Below are 25,426 nucleotides of genomic sequence, written 5' to 3' on the forward strand. Positions count from 1 at the left end.
AGAAGAAATGCTGACGTTAAATAAAGTCATACGCAATTTAAACAATAAAGCTATCGATGCCTGGTTAAAAGTTAATGATGCACAAAAAATGGCTTAATAGAGACAACCTCAGCAATGAAAGTGATGGTAGGAAAATTAAGCTAAGTGGATGAATGAGAAATGGTGATGTTGTTGGATTGTTAAAACAAATTCATGGATGGCCTGATGGTTCATTTCATAGTACTGTATGCTTCTGATTTAAATACATGTTTGAGGGTAACCCTGTACTTTCATATTAGGAGTGACAAGAAGTGGTCTGAAACCTTTCTCGTTTAGATTCTAGAAAAGGACAGACAATGTACCTGTGCACACTCATCTCTGATGTATCCCCCTGGGATATCTTGGGATAGCCCAGTATTAACCGTAATGACCTCCTATTATAATATTACAAGTACTAATATTTGCACAGTTGGTTGAGACCCCAGTCAAGATCAGTGTCTTATTATGCTAGGTGCTGTTTATATACTGTACAAATAAGAAAGGACAGTTTGTGCCCTGAAGAAGGGTAGAAGCTAACGTTAAAGCACCATATCCTTTCAAAACCCATTTAAAGCTGTAGACGTAATCTGCTTATGGTATCTTCGCAGAGTAAGAAGGCTTAGTGAAGAAAACAGCAACCCATAAAATTGTTGGAGGTACAATTCGTCCTTCCTTTTCCCTTCTATTGCTCCATATAAACACACAAATGCACCAGAGCCCTTCAAGAATTATAGTTCCATTGTTTTCACATTTCCTAGCCTGCTTTGAGCACGGCAAGGTAAAATCCATGCTAGATGTCTTTAATAATAGCCTGCAAATCCATATTCAGACACTGGGCCAAATTCATAAAAAATAATTCTTGTCCATTTATGCGTAGCGTACAAGGATTTTTCATGTCATGGTGGGTTGTTTCTATTTCAGTAAAACAGCGCTCAGATTTAATAGTGAATTGATATGGTCACCTCATTTAAAGGTGTATAGACACTTAGCTGAATACGCTGAATAGATGCTAGGTCAAAAGAAAATATAGAGAAATGTGATTCCTTACCTTAAAGATGTGTGTTAGTCACATGGTCTCTGACACAGAAATTATGATTAAAAATAACACAAAAAGCTTTTTATTTGCTTGTAATTTATCGCTGTTCAGATGAGACTGGAGTTGGTCCAGCTGTGAGGAAGAAACTCATATCAAAATGACCTGATGTTGAGCTAAGCCATATTATATTTTCATTTGTATTAATCCTTTTGGGGGCAGATGGATTCTGATTAGGAAGAGCAATTGTGAAGAGAGACAGTAGTAAATTAGGCAGTTTTAGATAATAATTTTTAACAGTTGTACACAATCGGGCTTGTCTGTAGACTCCTAGAAAGCTTGAAGCCGAGCAGAAGGCAGCGGTTATTACCTGCTAAAAGCATTAACAGTAGCTACGGTAACTTGCCGAAGGATAGAGGGGATATGCCTTAGAATAAAACCTCTGTGTGTAAGAGGGATTTTCAGACTGTACGAGAGTTATGTTTTTTTTACTAATGTTAGGCAAACTGTTTTGTCTTTGCATTGACTTTACATTGGCCGCAGCCTACACAGAGGGAACTGCTGGAAAAAAGGGGGGCATTAATACTTTTTACTGTGTGCGGGCCAGCCAGTAGTTAGAGAGGGGGCCCATGTTTTCTTAGGGCTCAGATGGCAAAGCTAAGTATTCAGCCTACGGCAGGAAAAAAGTGCCTTTTTTGTTTTCTGGCTGGAGAGTCCGAGCATTCCCAAAGGAACACAATGAATGGCCCATTTTGTCTGACACTGTTTCGTAGACATAGAATTCTTGTTTTTTCATAATTATTCTTGCCCGTCACTGGGTGTGCACATGACATTTGAGCGTGTTTTAAAGTCTTAACACACTCATGTGCCTGCAATAAAGTTACTCATAACAATCCAGGCTTTCTGCAGACAACAGAGCAGGGTCTGTTGTTTTCACAAGTCACAGCAGCTGGGAGGCAATTGTGAAGACAACAGCTTAATCTAGCTGGAAAATACAGGAAGAAGAGAATATACACTCAATTTCCTTCCATATTATTGCAAACAATGCAGAGGGCTTTTTTTGTTGTGGCTTTTTCTTTTCTTTGCTCTGGGTGGTCTGGCTGAAAATGTGAGCGGCATAAAATACACTAGTAAATGTACTTTGAATTTTCGACTTGTTGCGTTTCTGTATTCATGCTGATGTGCCTAAATCTGTTAAAGGGTGAGAATATTAATCTACATGAGCACTTTAAAAATCATACAATAAACAGGCCTATTTTGACCTCATCTACACAGTGTTTACACTGGTCTTGGTTTACAACATACGTTGCAGTTGCTTCTGAGTTACACTGATATAAATGAAACTGGAATCAGGAACTTAGAGAAAATTTGATTGCTGAAAACTTCCATTCAAAACAACATTAGTTAAAGAAAAAATAAAGCTAGGCAGTCTTAGATGTTTGAAAGTTGTATTTTAGCTTCTGTATAAAAGGGACAAGGGCACTCAGTAATTTGTTTCTTTATTGCTTGCTTCTGAATCTGTAGATTAATCATATTTGTAAATGCTTCATTTATTTCAGAAGCACATTTACAAACAAAGCATGCAATAAATTAACATGCAAACTCAGTTAAAAAGCCTCATAAGTAGGCAGTGATCAGCTAGTTTTTACCCTAGCTATATTTTCTGGTGAAGTTTTGTGAAATATTAGGGAGCTGTTTTTTCCTTGATGCAAGGGATGAAAAGTGAAGAGGAACATATACTTCAGTTATTATGGCAACACTAGAAAGCAAAATGCAAATTCACATAAATTTGATTGGAGAGGTGGGGGTAGCTTAGCAGTCACCATTAGATGTGGTTTCAGTGAGGGTAGATGTTCCTTTTAAAGAAGAGGTGGTATTTATCCAATTGCAGTAAAGGTACCTTCTTTTCCTGCTCTTGGGAATGCTACATACAGCAGATTTCCAGTAACCATGGCAGACAACTCAGATGGGAAAGATTTTTATTATGCATAGCACAGAGGTTATAGCAGCGACTGGTAACAGCGAAAGCTGGTCACACAGAGTATGGAAAATGAATGAGTGATTTGAACACGGGCCAGACTTCCAGGAGAGAGAATCGAGATCAGGTTGACATATACTGAAAAAATACAATAAGAATGCTGAGATGACTTAGATGTACTCTCTGCTGTTTGTGACAGAGCTGCAAATAGTATAGTACCACATGCACCAGCCGGCTCTGGGGCAGTGGTATCGGGGATGCACGTACTGTTGGAAATGCGGTGGGTATTACTCTATTCAGCCACAAAATAAAGCAGATGGATGTCTGTGTGATATTATTACTATTGGATCTATTTTTAAAAGCATGGATGTGGACTACAGGATCTAAGCATTAAATCATTTAGGCACAGTACTGACCTAACAGTAAGCAAAATCTCTTCCTCTGTTTTCCTTAAAATACAATTCCACACCTCTCTCCTCCATTTCCCTTAAAAGTACAATACCAGTGTGGTCCAAAATAAATGTACGGATTAGTTGGTCTGTGCATCTCACACTAATCCTGTTCAACCCATTTGCCCTCACATCTCAGAAACCCTATATTCGTATCTTCTTTTCTTGTATTTTCTTTTGTTGCAATTTTGGAGTTAGACTGGCTTTCACAATAAAAATAACTCCAAACAAACCCAACCAAAAAATTATTTGGAAAAATGCCTCTAAACTGAAATGGAAAATTACATCCTGAACCTCTTATTTACCTGAAAAGACAGTGGAGACAAGCACATGCTAACAAAACAGGGAGTGTGGGGAGGAGCATTGTTTACTCTGAAGACCCTTGAGTACACTAGGAGGGCTTTAGAAAAGCATGATTTTAATTTGTTTCAGTTGCATGCGTCTATCTTAAAAAAAATAGATGTTTGTGGGTGTCCTCATTTCCTTGATATGGTGCTACTTTTAGGTCTAAGCTTTTCTTGTATTTGTGACAATGACCTTCCTAAAGCCAAATGTACTTCACTATGGTCTCTTTGCTCATGATAGAAGTTTACTGGCAACTTTTGGGCATTACTTTCTTGGTATCGGTGGCCTAGAAAGGAGAATTTACTGCCAGATAGCTACCTTGTACATACAAAAAATAGTCTCCAGAAGAGATGAAGTGAGAGTGAATGCTAGGAGTTTTGCAAAGAGACTGAAGGTGAGGAATGAGAAGATTAAGTGAAGGAGAAAAAAATTATTTGCTAAATAGAAGAGAGACAGAAAGAAATCCAGCAATAATAGATGTGAGTCATAGAGTGATTTCCAAATGACTTTTTTTTGTTACTCAAGTTGTCTACCACTATGATTAGCCCAGCTGGCTCTCTGACTTCTTCACTCAGCAGCAAACCTGTGAAATGTATCATGCTCAAAGTACATCTTTACAGAGATAGAGATGGTCTTCCCAGAGTAAGCATTTTAGAAACACAGGTTTTGTGTGTCCAAGGAAGTCATTCAAATGGTGACCATCCAGGATTGCAGCAAGCAAGTTGTATAGCCAGATGGGTCTAAGAACACAGAAATCCCAAGTGAGGGATTTGGAAAACAAGAGGAAAGCATATTCTACATATATATACCTATGTGTGTGTGTATATATATGTATATTTAAAAATTTTTATACAAAATACATATGTATGTGTATATAAATATGTATTCTATATATATTTATATATAAATATATATACACTGATCTGTATATTATATATGTACATGTGTATATATGTAGAATATGCTTTTATCTTCATAATATAAACTATATAAGCATAGCCATACACTTATGTATTTATACAGAGAGAGAGAGACATTCACTTTCACTTCAAGAAAATGTCTAATAGGAAAGTTTCTGCTTGTTAAGATGTGTGACTTTACAATGGCATGTACTACACACTAAATTCCATAGTGCATACTTTTTAAGAGTAATCTCCTCCTAGTGAGTGAGTAAATTTCCACAAAGGCGTCATGTGCTTGAACGTTGTCCATGTGGGGATGTAGTGCAGAAGAACTAAGGTGCTACAAATATGTATACTGAAAGACTGTGTGGTTGTTTCCTATATAGTTGAACCCTAAACCAGAGCTTCGGAATGGAGCACAGTGGCTTACAGGTAAATGCAGATGTAAGACTGAACAGACCTACCAAAAGAAGCTTTTTGTTTTCTCCTCTGATTTTGGAAGTCTATTTTGATAGGTATTTTTGCAGGGTTCCTTCTCTTGTTTTCTTAGTACGTGACCAAATGACCAAAATTATGCCAAGGGTAACTTAATTTCTGGGTCTGGCTGTCACTAGGGCATGCCATTGCAGCTCACAGTGTTGAGAGATGTTATTATGTTAGACGGATATGTTGGACTCTGATTGTACCACCAAGTCAGCCCTCATCCTTACTCTTAATTTTTGTGTTTCTCCTTTCTCAGTGTCTCTTTCATTCCTCTTCCAATGCATGTAAAAAGTGTCAGCACTAACTAGTTCCTACTCTGGAAAAAAAGTAGCGCTTCAGCTGCTCCTGCAAATTCTTTCACCCTCTGAGCAGTGATTAATATACAGGTTTAAGAAGAATTTTTAAACAAAACCTGGAAAAAAGGAAAAGAGCAAATATGCAGGCTAATGGTGTACCCTGAGGTGAGCAAAATGCATTTTTTTAACAAGCCAAGCATAGCAAAAAAGCTATTCTACAGTGAAATTAATAATTACCGAAAAGATTTGCTAGCATTATTGTTGTATCCTTTATGAGAATATGGGTAACATGTTTAAAAAACATGGGAAGTGTGAATCAAAGCCCAAAGATTCATACTGGTCTCTAATTTTTAATGTGAATTCTATTCATATGCCCCTGGTGCATAGACTGAGGTACAGTCTGTGGATAACAACTGTCTTTAGAGTGGTGCCACTTAACCTGAAAATTGTATCTGTTCCTCTGATAGCATGGATTTCTAATTTTCTTTACCACCCTGTTTTAACAAGTCTTTAAGGTAGGAGGGTATCTCAGTGCCACATGTAGTAGGTGCCTAGCTATAATACATGATTTCGGCCCCAAATATTTTCCAAAGGCAAGGGTTGTTTATTAACTGAACCCCATGCTGAGATTCAATCAATCTAATACAGGCTGAGTTTGAAGTTGAACATTCAAACGTATGCCCATACATCTTGGGCATATATCTTACATAATGATGTTGGCCCCAGACATCTTTCTGGGTTTGTTTATGTCTGTTATGGATTCCCCTCATTATCCATGCCGTTTGAGGGATTCCCTATGGATTCAGCCAGTTTATTGCATACTTTTTTAATTTTATGCCAAACTGAATGTTCTGAGTGGCAGCTCGTATGGTAGCTCCATACAGCTTCCTCTCAAATCCAGAGACAAATGCTGTGATTAAGGTTAAATAAAATAATACGGAAACCAACATGCTGCAAAAGGGTATGTAAGAGAATGCCTCAGGAGAGGCAAGAGGGTTATAGAAGTAATGTGAATGATAAAACATTAAGATGTTGACTACTCTTCCTATTTCTTTTCCTTTTAATTATGGTTAACCATTAGAGCAACAATTCTGTGATTTATAAGATCTTCCTTATTGAGCATCTATAGTAATAACACTGGGAAAACTCATTTATTAAATTTCATCAGAGCAAAGGGATGTTTTAATATGCCAGTCGCTAAGCACATCTGTGTGTGCACACAACTCCCAGTAACACTAATTGGAGTTGCATATGCAGATCAGCTGGAGAACAGAGTCTTAAATATAGAAAGCAGAGATTGGTATGGGCCACGCTCCGTTCTCGGGAGTGTGTCCTGCTCCACTGAAGTAAGTGGAGGTTTTGAGGCTCTCCCCCTGAGAGGTGAACATTGCCCTTCTCCTGCTCAGTGTATAGTACCCGTTTAGTTCTTGTAGGAGTTTCCTAGGAGTTATATATTGCCAGAAGAAACTAGGGCTAAAAGACAGGTTTTTCTTATAAAGCCTTTGCATTATGAAAAAGGTTGTTTTCAATCTGAAAACTCAGATTTATAAACACTTAATTCATCAGTTCCCCGTGCCTTTCATTTGAAATAAACAGCCAGCAATATTATTTTAAAATAAGGCAGAAGGTGTAACAAAAATGAAGTAATGTTTTGAGAAATACGTGATTGATGATTAAAAAACAGAGAGAGAAGGGGTGGGGGGGTGTCAGTCCAGCATTCATTAGTCAGGCAAAACTTCTATTTGAGCATGCATTAAGTCAGGAAGACCAGACAGTGTGTCTGGAAAATTATTCTTTCTTTGAGAAGCAGTTTCTCAAAACTATTCCTTTGTTTCTTAAATCTGAAGGCATCCTTTGACTGACTTAGTTATTTTATATCTATTGATGCTAGAGAAAACAAAAGAAACTTTAAAACCTGGAAACATAAACATCATTGAACCACCCACTTTAAAGAAGAGAAAAAAGCGGGGGAGTTGGGGCACGGAAAAGAAAAGAAAGAAATCAGAGTGGATGTTTTCCAGGAGGGAACATGCTACGCTGTGTAAAGGGGGCTAGTGTAACAAGAAGTCATCTATTCTTGATTTCTTTAGACAGCTAGAGCTTTGTGCCTTGTCTAGTTTCTACATTTTAAGAGCTTGTTCTGTGTAGCAGAAATAATACAATAAATGGGTTTAACCACATTTGTCTCAGCTAGACAGTCTGCTTTGTCAAAGATTGCTGGTACAACATAAACAAATTATGTGTTTGTAGTGCTTTTCAATGAAAGCCTATCTAACAGAGTGGAGATTGTGTTTCGGCAGCTGTAGATTTAATCTCCTACCTGTCAGTTAAAGCAGGCATTTCCTGAGCAGATAAGGCCTGGCTGCAGAGGGGGAGCAGCCACAGCTGGACAAAGGGCCATTGTTATTGCCCCGTAACTCCATGTAGATTTGCCCGTGCATTTCATCGCACCAACGCCAGCACGTTCGGGTTGCGGAGGAGCCAGCCCTTCGCCGCAGGTTTGCCAGGCAGACAGAACGGGAATCGCAGCACAGCTTTGTGCTATCGACTCCCACCGATTGGCACGAGCAACTGAAGAAAAGAGCCCAACTTTGAAAGCAGCCCCACTCTAACCCGAGTGTGATCATAGGATTCATGGCGAGGAGCTATTTGCAAGCCGAAAGCGTGCTTTAAATAACGCGGAGTTCTGACAAACTGGGCAAAGCCAGAAAACGGGAAGACTGGCGTTCCTTCTTGAATATCAGGATCCTCTGCAGAAAAGGCAGCACAGCAGTGTGGATTTATGTCTGAAGTGTAGCTGCTGCTGGAACTTCAGCAGCCAAAGCTGGATAGGAGATAGATACCTCATGCTCTTTTTAAATTTGAGTTTCCTGGTTTTCTGCCTTATTTTACCTTTTTAATGATTTTGTTCTTTCCAAATGTTTTTGTAGATGAATCGTAAATGCTGTAGAAAGTTGAGGAGCCAGTATAACTGATTTGAGCCAGACACAGTTGGCATAGGAAGGAAGCAAGCTGTGTGTATGTCGCTGGAAGTTTAGAAACTCTCTGTTGCTTACTCCCAAATCTGCAATAATTACTGTATACCTAGTGGTGGCAATCACCTCGGTCATACTGTGCAAACACGCCAGTTTCTTGGAGCCTTTTCTGAGTAAAGATGGTCAGATCGTGTCAAAATCTGAGGAATCCTAGGAAGAGATGGAACAAATTAATTTTTGCATGCAATCAGTATTCCGATTTGACTTTGATCTCTAGACACAGGAGCTTTCTGCATTAAACTAGTTCTCCACATAATTGCCTTTGGTAACCCTTTGTGTTTCGATCTAGACACTCTGTAAACATCATGTGATTTCTGGAAGTTATCTAGGCTACTATTCTGCATTAAATCTCTTTCAAAATTATGCAGAAGCAAGAATATTCTCACTAGTGTGAATACCTCCTTTGACATAGCCTCTTGAATATTATCCATTTAGGCTTGAGGAAAAATATCGATAGTCTTGTCTCTGTGATAAAGAGTAAATTCACAGAGGACTAAATGCCTCAAGAAATCAGCCATAGGCCTGGGGGGGATGGGAGCGGTGTCTCCTTTTCACAGCCGGGACTCACCTCCACCGTTGTATCCTGCCAGTATACAAGTGTTTGAGGGCTAAGCCGCGTAGCGCTGGCATGGACCTGCTCTATAGCTGCCTCATTCTGATTTTTCATCAGAGCATGTCCCTCATTAGCCCTAGCTCTGCACTTTGGGTAGCTCTTCACACAATTGTGCGGCAAGGTGTAAAGGTTACAAGCAGCGGATGACAATGGATTTGGTTTCTAACCACTATGCGTTGTCACTTCTGTGACTGAAAAAGAAAGCAAGGCCTCCTTGAGTGTCCTCCTGTGTAAACTGTAGACGTAATCCTGTCCTCTGAATGGGTCTTTGAGCTTGAATTAATTAAAAATTGTAAAGTATTGAAAAGCTCCGAGTGCTTATATGGTTACCATACAATATAGTTACAAATCTTGGAATATCACTGAAAATACAGAAAGCTTTAAAACCAATGTGCTGATCAGGAAGAAATTCTTCCCGTAGTGAAGTAAAACGGCAGAACTCCTGTTAGCATCAGTGACGCCCTGGATTTCAGATATATTCTGTGTTTGTTTAATGTAATAGTAAAACCCCAACCTGTTCTTTTGGTTTACCTTTTTTAAGGTAAGGGCAGAAGCGGTTTTGATCAGAGGCATTGAAAGAGGTTTCTGTTTTCACTCCCAGTTCTGCTGGAGCTATTCTTTAAAGTGAAAGATAATCCTTCCTTTAGCAATCATCAGTGTGGTGGCATTCGGTGATTTTTTTTTTTTTTATATACTGTACATTGCAAGCCCTTCTACTGAGGGAACTAGTTTCATGTTAATAATGAGTGATGGCTACTATTCAAAAAAAGAACTCTGTCTTGAAAAGATGTGGGGGGAAAACTCTGCTTGAAAGCACCAATATGAAATGCAAATTTTAAGGCCTCTCTTGCTCTAAATTTTTCCATCAATAGGAACTTTCAATGATGTACTCCAAAAAACTTGCACATTTTGATATCACCATAAAAACATAAGCTAATAAGGAATTTCTGACATAATTTATATTTAGATTTGAGCTGAAGTAATGGAGCTTCCGTATATAAAATATCAACAAGTATCATTAGGCTGCAATATTTTTCTTATTTTGGCATGAATAAGACAAGGTGCAAATGAGAAACATACATCTTCACTAGTCTTTGGAAATATCTGAAATAATTGACTTGCTCAGTCTTCTGTGATGGCTTGGTGACCACTAACTGTGACGATTTGCATAATAGTCAACTCTTCACTTCTGTAGAAATAACTGTTTGTATCTGATTAAAATTAGGACTGTTTTAGTTCTCTTGACTTTTCCAGAAGTTGCAGAAATAGAGATTTGCTGTTATGCTTTAACCAAACAAATGCACACATGGGGATAACAATATGCTGAGTTTATGCAGATTTTACAACACAAATCTGAATAAAATACCCACTAATAGACCCTTAAGGAGTAATAAACACACATGAATTTTCCTTAGTTGCACTTTAAAGTGATTTTAACATACTACTAGACCTTAACAATAATATTTAATTGACAAGATTATGCATTTCTATGGATTGAAAAGGTGGTAGATCTCTAATTCCAAATGAACTATAAATTCACTTTTGCATAACATGTTTTATTTATTTCTCTATAGCAGAGATGTTCTCCATCCCTCCTAGTGAGAGTTTCTTAAAATACAGACAATTTAAATAGATTTAATTACCATTTATCATACTCTTAACTTCATGAGATCATCTTTAGTTGAATTCTGTATTTCCAGGTAGTCAAGGAGCTAGATAAAAGCCGGGCAATACAGTGAGAAGCTAATAGAAATGAAATGAGAGCTAGTGTTTAAAACTATTCTGTTTTCAGTGTGGTTGGTAGTGTTTTTCTGTTGCTCCCTTCTTTATGGCCCAAGTAGATGGAATTTAAGTTTAGTTCATTTAAAGTTTCAAAGTAGTGAGGAAGAAATAATAAAAAATAAGGATGCTCTGTTTTGCTCTATGATCATGGCTGCAATTTTCACATTAATGTTGTGGCCACTGCAGTAGACTTAAATCTCCAAATCATGCTGAAGCATTGGACAAATGGAAAAAAATGATAGGGGAAAAGAAAGAAAATAGCAGTTACAATCCATTTACAAATTCAGTAGTGGGCTACATATTTTTCCTAGTATTTCCCGTATGAAATGTTCTCACTTTGCAAGTCTACGGTATCTTTTTTACAGTTTATTTGCCAACACTTCCCCTGGGATCTCATTGGCAGACATTTTCTTTGTGGCTCATGTACTTTCACTGAGAGGAAATATTTTTCAATTAGACTGTAGATAATTAGATGGCAGATAAATTAGAACAGAATATACCTCCCTATGTAGATACAGCTCCAGTGATTCTATATTGCTAACAGGATCAGAAAGTAGCCTCTGAATAATTTTCGGTGTCGGAGCTCTGTCAACATGATTTTCAGTGTCCTAGCTATGCTGTAGTGCCTGCACACTCACTTTTGGTCTGTTGGAGCCCACCTTTCTTCAGCTGCTATTTCTCCACACGCAGTCACAGTTCCTTCCCTGGGATTATTGATGCTAGAAGGCATTTCTCACTTAAGCATTTGGGTCCACTCTCACATATTATCTTTACATTAGAGAATGTTAGGCATTGATGGTGCATTAATTCAAGGCCTTGAGGATTCATCAGTTACATTTCTGAGCTCGGAACAAAAGGCCCAGCCACCACCCGCACGCAAAGTGGCCAGATCCGTTATAACTGAACTGGTCAGTTAACCCAGCCTTACAGTCACTTTGCTTCATCAGAACAGCATAAACCAAACAGCCAGACCATTAAATTATAGCCAAAGAGACCTTTTTTATTTTTTCAGTACGATTCTTCTGCAGTTTTTCTGAATAGATCATTTTAGAGACCAGAAAAGTCCTCAGTCATGACATGAGTTCATTACAGTAGTGGCACATTTCGAGAGGAGATTTGGGCCCAAACCTGCAAAAATCTTAGCACGTAGCTTCTTTTAAGCATTTAAGTGATCCCACTGATTTTCACATATGCAAGTATTCATAGAAGAAGTTCCTACTTCTTTATGCAATGTGGTGCTTTCTTGCACAGTCACCAAAATGACTTAATCAAAATAAAATTCAAATTAACAAAACTTCCTATAGTTCTTCTCTTACAAAGAACAAGAAAAACATATACCAGTTATTGAAATAAATACAATTCCAATAGTGGTATAAAAATAATAGTGCCATGTTTTATATACAGATTATTTAAAATGCAGATGAGGTAAATACATATAATATGCAGGGTATTAAAAAACTTGCAGTAGTAGTACTGGGGGCACAAACACTGCTTTCAGTGCCATTAAGATTCTTTAAATGAATCAGCCTAAAATGTAACCTGTTGAGCTATCAGTTAAAGCCATTATGTTCTATCATATAAACATGTATTTTGAGCAGTCTAAAAATGCACATTCTTACTTGATACACTGCCATTACTTGGGAAACTCTTCTATTATACTGTAGTTCTTAAGTAAGAGAGTAGAAAATTTCAAACACATTTTCACTATGGAAATTAAAAGCTTAATGACTGCATGGACAGGTTAAAGTTATAGTCTGGCTATACCAATTATTCTAGAAGTTAAAAAATCTTAGGTAGAAATTCAAGTTTAAAGCATGAAAAGTTTAAACATGTCTATGAATGAATTAGGTTCTCACAGAGGCTGCAACAGCACAAGGACAAAAGGTACTGTACATCCTATGTTAAAGGAAAAAAAAAGTCAATTCAGTAAATTCAAAGATTTGTTTCTCAGCTAACATGCACTGGAGTAGTCTGTTAGATTCAATACAGATCTCAAGATTTCTACAAGTTTTGAACAGGTTCCAGAGATTTTTTATTGGTGAAAGAAGTGGGGGGCAATGGTTTTAAATAGCGATGTTGGATTATTCTAGGCAATTAGAGCATATTTAGCCTATTACACTGTTTTACACTAGTGTTGGTTATAATAAAAAAAAGAAAAAAAACCTTTCAGGAAGGGGTGAAATATTATAAAGATTGTGCTTACTCTGTCTCAAAAAGATGGCACTTAATTCTTCCCTTTATTGAAGTAAACCGTGCAACAGAGAAACAACTTGTCAATTTGATCTTGAAAAGTTTGCGAGGAATTCTGTCACCATTATAGAGTGGGTTTCACTTCTGCTCTTGATCCTCACAGCTAAGCAGAAATGTGCGAGCTGCCTTTTTGCTTGCACTGGTGCCATCCTTTTCTCTGAATGCCTTTATTTCTCTAGCTGCAATGTTCGTTGTCGTAGAGGCAGCTTTGGTTTTTAAAGACAGAACCCTTCCTCTTCCTTAGTCTCACTAAATGTTCTGTGTTCCTTATCCGAAAGAGGCAGACCGTTTTCATTCAAGGCATTATTTTTGTATGACATATCCCTTTGGCTTCCATTTTCCATGCACAACACTAACCATCAATGACTTTTTAACAAGGAGGATTGCCCAGCCAACTTCTGAGATTAGCATTCACATGACTGTGGGACAAAGCACTGCAGATTTGCCTAGCTTATCAAACAGGCCACCAGCTTTTATTATTTCAGGGAGAATCAAATTGGAAGTTGCTTCTTGAACTAATCAGGGCTGATTTGCTCTAAAGTTGCTTCCTGACTTAGATGTCAGGCAAGGAAGTGCTGTAATCAGTTCCCAAGGGCCGTCAGAGTTGTGATGGGATATTAAAGGAATGGCACACTACCTTTTAAGAGTTTCCTAATCTTGGTGGCTTCTCATGTTTAACACAGTTAAACCTGAGCTTGTTGTATAGAAACAAAGATTAATTTTATGAGGTAGCTTTATATAAGAGATTATTTTACTCTAGGTTGCAGAACAGAATTTTGGAAAGAATATACCCAGGTTTCCTCCAGGGTTTGTACAGTTCAGTTAAAGATATAGACTGCCAGAATTGTTCGAAACCAAACATTTACTACCCATCACAAAAAAGAATAAATAATCTTCATGAAAGAGAAAATGAGTCCCCCTGAGTGTCACTGTTTGCATATTAGCCCATAGTACGGGCTCTGCCAAGTTACTCTCTGACTGACTGCTGCAGATGCTCTTTCTCAAGTATTCTGAGTGAGATCTTTAGTGCAAGTCTTCTGGGACAAACAATAGCACCTGTTCCTCACAAGATAGCAGCCCAGTTAGTCCATTCATGTATCTTTAATGAAGCTCTGGGGCAGATGGCAAAAAATGGCATCATCAACAACTTAGCACAGAGGAGACAAAAGGGGAAAGTGCCGATCCAACAATACGCTATTTTTACGAATGGGAAGAGACAGAGTCGGAGTGTTTCTCGGGCATCTGGTACAGTCTTGGTTTTCAGAAAGACCTGAGGAACATCTCAGCAATTAAAATTCCTGGGCATGTAGCCGATTTTATGAAGTATACCAATCAACCCCTCCTCCCAATCCCCCCCCCCCCCCCCCCCCAGTAAAAAAAAAAAACAAAATAAAAACAAAAAACCAACACCCCCCCCCCCCCCCAAAAAAAAAAAACCTCAGGAAGAAAAAAATGTCAAAAATGAAGGTGTCTACTCTTTTTTTGGCATTTATTTTACATCTTTAATAATTCAGTAACCAGTGATACTTGTACATTCTCTTCCTTTTTAGTGCTTATTTGTGCTTTTCAGTTGACCTGTGCTGAAAATCGACACCTATGTCCATAATAGTTGTGGGTGAAACCAACATTTACCTAGGAATAGTATTTACTATGTGCCAGAGGGAAGACCCATGGGAGGGAATGGTTACCATTCAGTATGGGCTTTTTTCAACCTGTATAACTCTCAAGTGTAAACTCAAACTTACACTCTAAATGTAAGCCACCTTTAGCCAAAGTTACATCGATTTATATAGGCTGAGGACCTGATCCCGCATTCAGAGTAGTATTTCAAGGAGGAATAGCAGATAGCCAGAACATACAGTGGTATTTCTCCACACTTACTGAATTGCTTTTATTTGACAGTTAAAAAAAGATCTTTTTGGATATGGTGGAGTGGGTCCAACTCTACAGGATTGGATTGGGCAATAACCATTGAGGGATTTGGTTATTATATGTTTCAAATGATTATGTGACACTATGGTGCTAAGTATTGCTATGGGTATGTGTGCATCATCACTCTAACCACAGTACTCACTCTGATCTCTTCTGTGTCTTGTGAGATTGCGTTGGTGTCTTGTACCTTTGCAACGCCACGGAAATACTTTCTGCGTGTGGTGATTAAAAGGGATATTCCTTAAGTCTTGGGTCCATTTGATTAGACTGTAGCTGGGAACTACTGAAAATGATTGTAAGTTGTATTGTGTATAATTCCTTCGAATATTTCCTAGAGTTGTTTCTATCAGACAAAACCTGTGGTTTTCACTTGCTGTACTCCTGTAGAGCCAGTGTAAAGGAACACCACACAGCAAAACCAGCACCATTTTATCAGAGGTAAATGCCTGTGCTGGGCACATGGGGATCAACTCCAATCTAACCAAGTTTAAGTCATATCCTAAAACGCACAGCCAGGCTTACCTCAGCTAAAATGAGAGAAATAGCTGCTCAAAGCTAGTTTCTTTCACGCCCCAGTGCCATAGCAGTAATTGCACAAAGACCTTTTTATTATAAGTTGATTTTCCTGAGAAATGGATTCAAAAAAATACTGTAAAGTGTTTATTTTTTGCTTGACCTTTATTAACCTACATCTTAGGGCTTTCCCAAGAGAAGAGTTGTTGGTAAATTAACCCTCATAGACACACACAGTAGCATTTCTGCACTGCATCAATGGTTGTGAAAGTAATGGGGATATGACAAGAAAATTTGGCACTATTTAAACAATGTCATAGGTCAACATATGGGATTTGACCAAAAACGTTTTTTAGGAATTAAATGAAAAAAAAAAAAAATTGCTTGAAGTGTACTTTAACTTTTTAATAGTATTTAATGCCACTGATTTATGGTAGGATGAGGGCAAAATTTTTTTTCTGCCTAAACCCCCCAATGTCTTCCTACATTTACTAGCTTTGATATATAAACCGTTATATGTTTGCTTAACTACTAATCAGAAAAATCATAGTCAAACCCTTGGGTATTTCTGGGGTTAAGGAATGATGGATAAAAACTCCTTGTGATCCTAGCCACTGTCTCTGAAACACGTGTAGCATAAATTAAGGAACTAGGAAATTAACATGTGGTTTTAACAAATATGATTCTATCATATCTCCTGTTTTCTATATGTCGAATACAAATGCTGGTATAAGGTGAAGAATGTTTTGCTTTTGGATGTTTGTGCTTTTTGATACATTTATTAAGGTCAATTTAAATTTGATATAGTAGTTTTTATTCTGAAATGGTCTCTGAATACAGCTCTATAATTACCAAGCTACATGATAGTGCATAAAACTGTAAAACTGCTTAGACAGACAAGCAATTTATATGTTATAGTGAGGTGTGTATGGCAAAGGATGTTAGTTTAATTGGGAGCCAAGATGTTGGGGCCTTAAATCTTAAGAGCTGGGCTGTTGACTAGAAGACTATTTAATACTGTGGTGAGATTTTGAAATAACATACCTGAGTTGTTTGTGTATATATGTGTGTGTATATATATATGTATATATGAACAATACAATGTTGTAAAATCTCAGAATTAAAATTACCCTAAGGATACTAAAATTTGAACCTCAAAGTAGCTACTGCATTGTTAGGTTATTTCTAACATGCTTGTCACTGCTGTCTGTGACCAAAGATGAGAAAGCTTGTGAAAAATTAATGGAAATACCTACCACTCTTCTTTTTAAAGAACCTATGGTGTGTTAGAAAGGTTTTGTACCTTTTTACCTTGTGCCAGGACAGGGAATATTAATTAAAAAAAAAAAAAAAAAAAAAGAGAACTGGGAAGAAATAGGAAAACGTGCAGTTCACTGAGACTGTTACACCTTTGACACTGAGGGAAAACAATGTTAGTGAGGGCTTTGATGTGATAATGTGAAATTGGCAGGGATTACATTAAGGCGAAGGTTCTGTGGGACTGTGTGAACACAAGAACACTATCAGTACTGGAGAAATACCTGTCAAGACAAATTTGTGCTATTTCTGATCAGAGGCTCTCTTCTGTTTAGCAGGTTCAGGGTCACATGCCTCCGCTCATGATCCCAATTTTTCCACACGACCAGCGGACGCTGGCAGCGGCTGCTGCAGCCCAGCAGGGATTCCTCTTCCCCCCAGGAATAACTTACAAGCCAGGTAAGCTGACAGGGATGTGAAGCTATTTAACATTTTAAGATATTAACTGTAGCTTCTTGTGTGATCTGTCTCGTATAGACGATATTACACAACAGGCGTAGCTGCTTGGAAATGATGTGGAGTTTTGCAAATCCACTTGAAAAAACGTTCTGGTTTGAAGGGGGTGGATGGAATATTGGTTATTGAACATCATGGGTTTTTTACCTTTATGTCCCCCAAAATCATTTGCTCTAAATATATTGGCCCACTCGCCAAGTAATTTGCATCTGGTCTGCCCCATGTCATTATACAAAAGCTACGTGTCTTTAGTTAATTCTGTTATCTTCAGTATACTTGTCTTTTGTGCCAAAATTCTTACTCTTAATTAGTGATAAAAGTCAGAGGAAGTATAATTTAATTAGCAGGCTTCAAATGGGCAACTTTTTGTTCGATTTCAATCTGAATAATGAAAGGTTTCAGTAGTTCAGTCCCAGTCATCATTCAGACTTGTAACAGGTCACATAACCTTGCGGTAAAATATGTTTTGAGATGATTTAGCCAATGTTATGATTTCTTTCTTTTTTCCTCCAAGTTTACAGGACTCCTGGGGAATTCAATTAGGGATATAATGGTTTGAAGCTACTTTCAGAGCCTCCTTGTAAACAGGGCTTTAAATGTTTAAAGACACATTGCCAAAGGAATTCAATGTAGGAAGATAGTTAAGTAAATAAAAGTTAACCTTATTTTCATTTGTACATTCTTTGTAAGTGACCTCAGTTGAGAAGCAGCAACCTTATTTTGCTCATTAATAGTATTTGCTGTCAAGCTGCCTTTAGCATATTAACCTGATAACTAATAACTACAAAACATAAATACCAGTTTCTTTTTTTGACATTAAATACGAAATGTACAAAGTAAAGCATTGATCCTGCTCCCACTGATGTTGGTGGTGGTTTTGCTGTTGACTGCAGCAGGAGCAGGGTCAAATCCAAAGTAAAAGCCTCATAACAGATGATGTAAACAGCATACTAATTAAAAGCCAGGTTAAACCTAGAATCTTTTCTAGCGAGTTTACTTAATATTAGATGAAGTGAGGCCAAGCAGGATTTCAGCAAGCATTTCCGCTTCTCCCACTCCCTTCTGCCTCTTTAGTCTAGAGACATTCCTCTTTAAACACAGAATCTTTGTCCAGTTATTCTCTTACCTCCAGGTTTAGAAATCCCAAAGTTCTTTTCCAATTTGACAAACTGGTGCATTGTACGCAGGAACCAGTTAATGGAGCTCTGAAAGGCAGCTAGCTCTAGATGGCACAGGATGATGGTTATTCACACCCATCACCACCTCGCAACAGTTGGGGACCAAAGTGAAGAATATTTTGTCTCCAAAGACGTAAGAGTTGCCAGTTGTGGAAATTGTCTACAACACCCTGGCTAATACCTTTCTTCTCACAGACAAGAGAAAGCATGTGCTTTAGATGCCTTGCTTTTCCCTTTTTATTCTGAAATGTTTTCTGAATAGTGACTATTAATGATTAAGCTGCTGGTGTGCTTCCCCCCTGAAAGGTGATATGTCAAATCACATTGTGTTGATTTTGGCTCTGTAGGCTACTTGGTACAATAATGACTCAAGAAGAAGAGTACTAGCATGATTTCCTGCACAAGAACAGATTTCTGCACTTACTTTAAACTGTTCCTTACAGTACCTATGCTAACACTTTATTGAGCTTATACTGCTTTACCTGTGATCCTGTTGACCTTGTAGCAAAAGGTGATACAGCTTTAGGGCTTTTTTTTACTTGCCCGAATGCAGAAAAAGAGATCTATAACAAATGTTAATAGATTGAAGTGCAGACAGAAATCAAGGCCTAGATATTCAGAACACAGGTAAGCTGTTTGCTAGTATGTTAGTGTTTTATATCCAGCTGATGCTAGTAAGGACCGGAAGTCACAATGATCTAATTATACCCACTGGCTTGCAAGAAATAAGAATATCTATATATTTAATATATTTACTAAATTGTACAGCATGTGTGGCAAAGGTAGCTGGGCAGGTTAGTAGTTTCTGTTGGAGAGACATCATGATAAAAAAACTGCTGTAACTACACTTCGTATTGATTAATTCCTATTTTTGGCACTCTCGGCACAGTAGTTAAGGAATTAATGAAACTGGAGATTAAGCTATACTCTTTCACAGAGAGTGTTCTTCAAAGTCATTTCTGAGGAATATTTATGAACTTGACTGCTACTACCTGTACTCTTCTACTTTTGTGAGAAATGAAACTTTCACCTCTAGAACTGTCAGTTTAGACTCACTCATACTTCTGAGGAAAGATAGGACATGGATTAACTCTTCAGATACTTACCATTTTCTTTTTGGTTGCCCGTTTCATTTCTGTTTCATTTTACTCTAGTTCGATGTAGGCAAGACTAAGCTTTGACAGTGCCAGTTTTCCTTGACACTCAGAAAATACAGTGAGAAGGATTTCAGGAGCTGTGGGAACTAAGTGCTTTTGAAACTGACTGTGTCATTTAGGGAATGTCAAATATTGTGTGTGCACAGTGACTTTATTTGCTTTGTGTGCAAAATGGGCTAGATATAAGCCAACTCCGACTTGGAAGTGGCATATCCGTGTTAGTGTGGCAGTGCAGCCAAGATGAGCAGTCCTGCCTTGCTGCACAAGCCGGGGTATGATTATGTGCGTACATCCATGCAGATATATCTTCATGGGCTAAGTGGGAACCAATTTCATGGCTACTTAGTTCAATGCCAAGATGGCAGTTACCAAATACTGCTGCAGATCTGCACTTAAACTCTATGCCTTGAAGTAAGAAAATAGTATTCCTAAACCAAGGTACACTACATCATGCCTTCAGTGGAAGGACCTCTAGAAGAGAGGACAGTTTAGTAGATACTGAGGCCCTTCCAGCACATAGACGGTTAGTTGCCCCTGAACTCCTGAGCTCAGAAAGTCATTATGAATAGAAATCTTGATGAATTGCTGACATACAGCTATGATTTGTATTAAAGCTTAACAGGACAGAGTTTCTTATTGTCTAGCAGGATCTATAACATGAGGTGGCTGTAGCCCTCCCCCCATAATTTGGAGCTCTAGGAGGTGAAACAGGCCAAAGTTAGCAAGTGCTGATGACAAGTAATAATTACATTAGAAAAAAAATCCCCAAAGTCCCATGCTTCCTTATGTATCTCAAAGTCATGTAATATAATTTTCCGGCATGGTAAGTACTAATTGAGAAATCAGAGCTGCATAGACCACCTAATTAATTTTTTATACATATTTCAGTATTTATACTGTATACTGGATTAATTAAAACTTTAGGGCACTGTGCATCTCAAATGACTGTTGTGACTATTGACCTGCAGGCACTTGACGAGCCTCGTAGAGTACCTGGTTGTGGGGGTTGCCACTTATTCCAGTAGGAAGCTAAGAGTGGCAGCTGTTAGGAAGCTAATACTTGCCCAGAGATGCTACACAGTTAATATAATTATTTTACATTCCAAGTACAGCAAAGCAACTGCACTGGCTTTCTGACTGTGACCACTATACTTACTACTTGGAACTGGTGGGTAACATAAATATCATTATACCTCCTCTCCCAGAGCAAATTTCCCTTCACTTAACGAACCACATGCATCCAGGAAAAGTTAGTGAGCTGGAGTATCCTTGAATGTGATTAGCATGTCCCCATTAGTGCCCTGGGTCAAGAGGAGAAGACAGTGAGTGCGATGAAGAGGAAGACAGTTCCTGCCTCCATCTTGCAGTGCCTAAAGTATTACTTCCTTCAAGTTTTGTGGCTAAGAGGAAATGGGGAAGTAGGATAACAATGGAGTAAAGATACAGAGTAATGCTGAGCAGAAGCCAGACCTTACTTTCAGCAGAGCTCAAACAGAGCTACAGTTTGCTCTGAGCAGGGAGTGGGAGGGCCGTTCTCCATGCTGGCTGCATAATGGCAGTCCATTTGAGTTGGAAATGAATGATCGCTTTTGCTTGATAATCTTCTGCAAGTCTTTTGTATTATATCAGTTCTTTACCAGATGTGGAAAGTATCTCTGAAAAAGATTATTGAAAATAGGGACACTGAGGTACGGAGATTATAAACCTCTATTTAAAAGGGTTCGTAGAGTGATATGCTGCAGTGTATTTTCAAAGCATTTCTTCATATTTCATACATACACTATATAAAGACCATGTTTAGAATGGCTAAGAAACAACTCCTGTCTCCCTACCTAGGTCATTCTGCTTTATACACAAAAATAATTTGCCAGAGATTTTGCTATGCTGGCAATACAATGAAATGTGAAAATGGAGACTGTTTTCCTAGGCTGGTGGCAAAAATAGTGAGAAATGGAGTCAATGTTTTGGCCTGGTTCTGTTCCTACTTGCACTGGGGCAAATCAAAAGTAACTCCTTTGAAATCAACAAAAGGAAAATTAGCTAAAGCACAACAAACAAAACTGTCAGGCTTAGTGTCATCCGGCTGCACTTCAGAACATTCCAATACTGTGAGATGTTTGTCATCAAACTAATTAAACTCCTAGATTACAGTAGCTAATCCACATAACTAACATCATCTTAGATCTGCTGGATTTCACTGAAGTCCATCATTGCACTTTCCATTTGGAACAGGCCTTTCAGAAGTTTTTCCTAAAGCTGTAAGGTGGTTTAAATTTTACACAGCACAGCACTCTATTTTCAGTAGGCTGCTGTTCCTCTTGGCAGGTGAGAACAGAAAGCGTACATCAAATCAGCTGTGTACTGAGTTGGCCGTGTATCTCTGCATAGCAGAGGTGCTGCATGAGTCTTGTTTCTAATGGAAATTCCCCAGGACTGAGTTAAAGTCTGTCGTGTGTTCCCTGTTGGGATTTACTGGTTGGAACAAGGAATCCGTAACCTCAAGATCTGTTGTAGCAATCCATATGTGCCTCACACCTAAATGTTGAGGTAAGAGCTGGAAGTGGTAGTAGGCAGCAGAATATTTTCAGCTGGGTTTTTGCACTGGAGTTCTTTACCCGCAGAGAGAATTGATGGGGCAACTGATTTTGCTGCGACAGGAGGATGGCAATAAGGCAGTGCTGTGGCAAACCCTGCTCAGAACAAAGGCAGAACTGAGGTAGTGTCATCGGACAGAGGAGATGCTCCATAGTATTGCCTTAGCCCGTTACATCTATTAACATCTTCCACAATCCTGATGCTGCTGCACAAATGAAATGCATGCTCTATGTGGGAATACTGCAGGTGTGGGCATCTGTATCCTTGCTGTATCCCAACAACACCCTGAGGAGAGGTAAGCTGTCCTCGGTCACTTCATTATGCCTGGGAGGGTTGGGTCCTGGGATTTGTGACCTCTCACACCTCTTCCAACTCCTTTTCCTGTTATTCTGAGATTCCGCATGGAGAGTGAGCAAGTGGCAGTTTGAGATCCATGCGCGAAGAGACGGATTTTAAGTTACAATCCCCGAATGGAGAAACCATCATCAAACCAAAAGCTTTGTAAGTCAGATGAGGAGAGTCAGCTTGTGTCTTAAAACTGTGTTTTAGGAAAGACGGGTAATAGAGCAACAACTTCCCCCTATCCTGAGACTCCCAAGAGCCAGACATCCTTCTTTCCTCACAGCTCACAAAGCCTTGATCTGGAAACTGAGTCCGTACATCCTATAAATAAAGTCCACCAAGCTTCATCACTTCATCCAAGACAAAAAAAACCATTCACATTATTTCTAGGTAGAATAGCATGGTACAATTGCTCGCTGCTTTTATTCATTTGGAAATGTTGCTCAACCTGACAAATGAAACAGAAGTCTGGCATACTTTTCCATGGCTTGTAAATACCAATTTGTATATAAACAACAGCAGCCAAATGTAAATAGACAATCGGTGCAGCAAGGAGATTGAAGAGATCAGTTTGCAAAACGTGACAGATTTTCTTCTTCCGGCATTCTTCTCCCTCCTGGTTATCAAAGGCCAGCACACACCGGTACCTAGAGCAGACCTGTTTGAACGTGTTCTGCCGCCTTTTGTACAAATTTAAAAGAATGGATCCTCACGCAAGCATTCCAAATCGAGAAACAAATTTGAAAAAAATTGCTAAAATACATTGACTGCTTTCTTTCCAAGACAGCTACTGAGAAGCTTCTTGATCCATTCTTGCACTGACAAAATGAGAGGGGGAAATAGGTACCTCGTGTAAATAAAAATTAAAACCAGTCCATTCCCTGCATGCTCAGGTTCCTCAAGGGAGAAGAAAGTACCTTTGCTCTGCTTTTACTGCTTGGTGTCAGCAAAGTACTCCAGAGCTGAAAGAGTATTAATTTTTGTTCTCAGCACAAAGATACTGCTAACATACCAGGACTTCGCCATAATTTAGCATGTTAAAATGAGGGGGGAAAGGGACAGTATTATGTTGTAATAACAAATAAATGGCATAACTATAAAATTATTTTTCCTGTAACAAAAGAAAGAACTGTAGCCAGCAGGTGAGCAAGAGAACACTACAGGGTGTGGTTGTGTGTGTGTGTGCATGTGTGTGTAAAATAGCTGGCTATTTCAAACCATAGGAGCATGACAGCTGTGAAAAAGGAGTGCCGCAGGGAATTCTTTTAGAGTTTGATTTTTTTAAAAATATGTTTGACATGGAAAATGTTTTAGTACAAATAAAGCAACTGGTATTGAACTTAAAAAGTGTATGTGGAGGGGGAGGGAGAAAGAAGAGATTGCTGTGTGGAATGGGAATGAATAATTCATGATATTTAAAGAAAGAATGCCTCCGAAATGTTCTGCAAGGCAGTCCATGCTGATAACTCAGATGGTTATTCCCCCCCATTTAAAGCATCGTTAATTCAACATCTTTGTGATTTTTTTAAAACCTTGTAAGCTATTTCTGAAAGAAACTTTATTTAACTTAGATTAAGATCTTATTTATTCAGATAATTTCTTATAAATATCAAAGAGATGAGTAGAATTATTTAACCATAAACAGACAGCTTTAGTACTTTAAGAAAAGGATCTAGGGGTTTTTTTTGTTGCCCCCCTTTTTTTTTTTTTTAAGAAAAAAACCCCAACATCATTGCAAACTAAAATCAACCTCATGGAAGGGGGAAAATAAGAGGAGATATTTTGAACATTACTCCATAGGACACCAGTACAATATAGCGTTAGTGAATGCATTGTAGCAGAGCTCCATATGCAATCAGAATCCAATTGTTACTGGACTGTGTACAAGCACATACTGTGCTCAATGGTCTGATGAGGTATTATGGATATGATGCAAAGAAACCTTGTGGATTAGACATGTACAATTTATTAAAAAAGTGAAACAGCTGAACATTTAAACTAGGCTGAACACAATAGCACTTCAGGTGGTAAAAAGCGAGAGTTCTGAGGAATCCAGCATCTGCAAAGACTTCATCTATCATTACTTATTTGAGAGGGCTGGCAAAAAAATCTAACTCTTGGAATGTCCTGATTATATTATTTTGGATTTCTGTATTTTCCTTCATTGCTACATTCTGCTTTCAGTGTGGAAAAGTTCATGTAAAACAGACTGATTATTGTAAATCTCAAAAATGTATAGAGGAGCAGCCTGTTAAAATGTAGCCTACAGATAGTACATAACACTGACTTTAAGTAGCTTGAGCCAAAGTGATATTCCAATAAATCATAGTTAATGTGTAATTTATCCATCACTGTATTAGTTTTTATATTACAGATTACACTGCTAAATTATTTCAACCTTCCTTCATTCTTTACATTGACTAAGTCTCAATGGCACTGTGTGATGCATTGTTGCAGTGGCTCCCAAGTAGGAACACCCATAGGTGCTATAAGATGTAATGTTGCAATGCTTCTTTTGGATCAGTAGTATCTCTTACTTTCTGGAGTATTTGTTGTCTCCTCAATGCAGAGGGCACACACTTTCAGTTTCAAGTGAAGAGAACACAGAAACTTTAGTGCCTGAATCTTCATGTAACTGAACAACTATCTGATCTATCAGCTTCAGTAGGATCCTGGATCTAAAAGAAAGTTAAAATTATATTTCAAGCTATTTTTAGAAGTGATTTAATTTTGTTTTTCTCTATGGCTACCT

The 25,426-nt window shown here is 38.2% G+C and overlaps 1 protein-coding gene across 7 annotated transcripts in view; it reads left to right on the forward strand.

Moving 5' to 3' along the window:
- The window catches only part of SOX6 (SRY-box transcription factor 6), a 381,650-nt gene that overhangs the window by 262,035 nt on the left and 94,189 nt on the right, over window positions 1-25,426 (forward strand). For 5 of the 7 annotated variants that reach the window (XM_049819851.1, XM_049819852.1, XM_049819846.1 and 2 more), the window contains one exon: window positions 17,222-17,345. In XM_049819851.1, coding sequence (XP_049675808.1) covers window positions 17,222-17,345 — 124 coding nt within the window. The remainder of the gene's footprint in view (window positions 1-17,221; window positions 17,346-25,426) is intronic. The other 2 variants (XM_049819847.1, XM_049819849.1) reach the window with 1 other exon arrangement.

The sequence above is a fragment of the Accipiter gentilis genome, chromosome 17 (genome assembly GCF_929443795.1).
Source record: "Accipiter gentilis chromosome 17, bAccGen1.1, whole genome shotgun sequence".
In the NCBI taxonomy this organism is placed as follows: Eukaryota; Metazoa; Chordata; class Aves; order Accipitriformes; family Accipitridae; genus Astur; species Astur gentilis.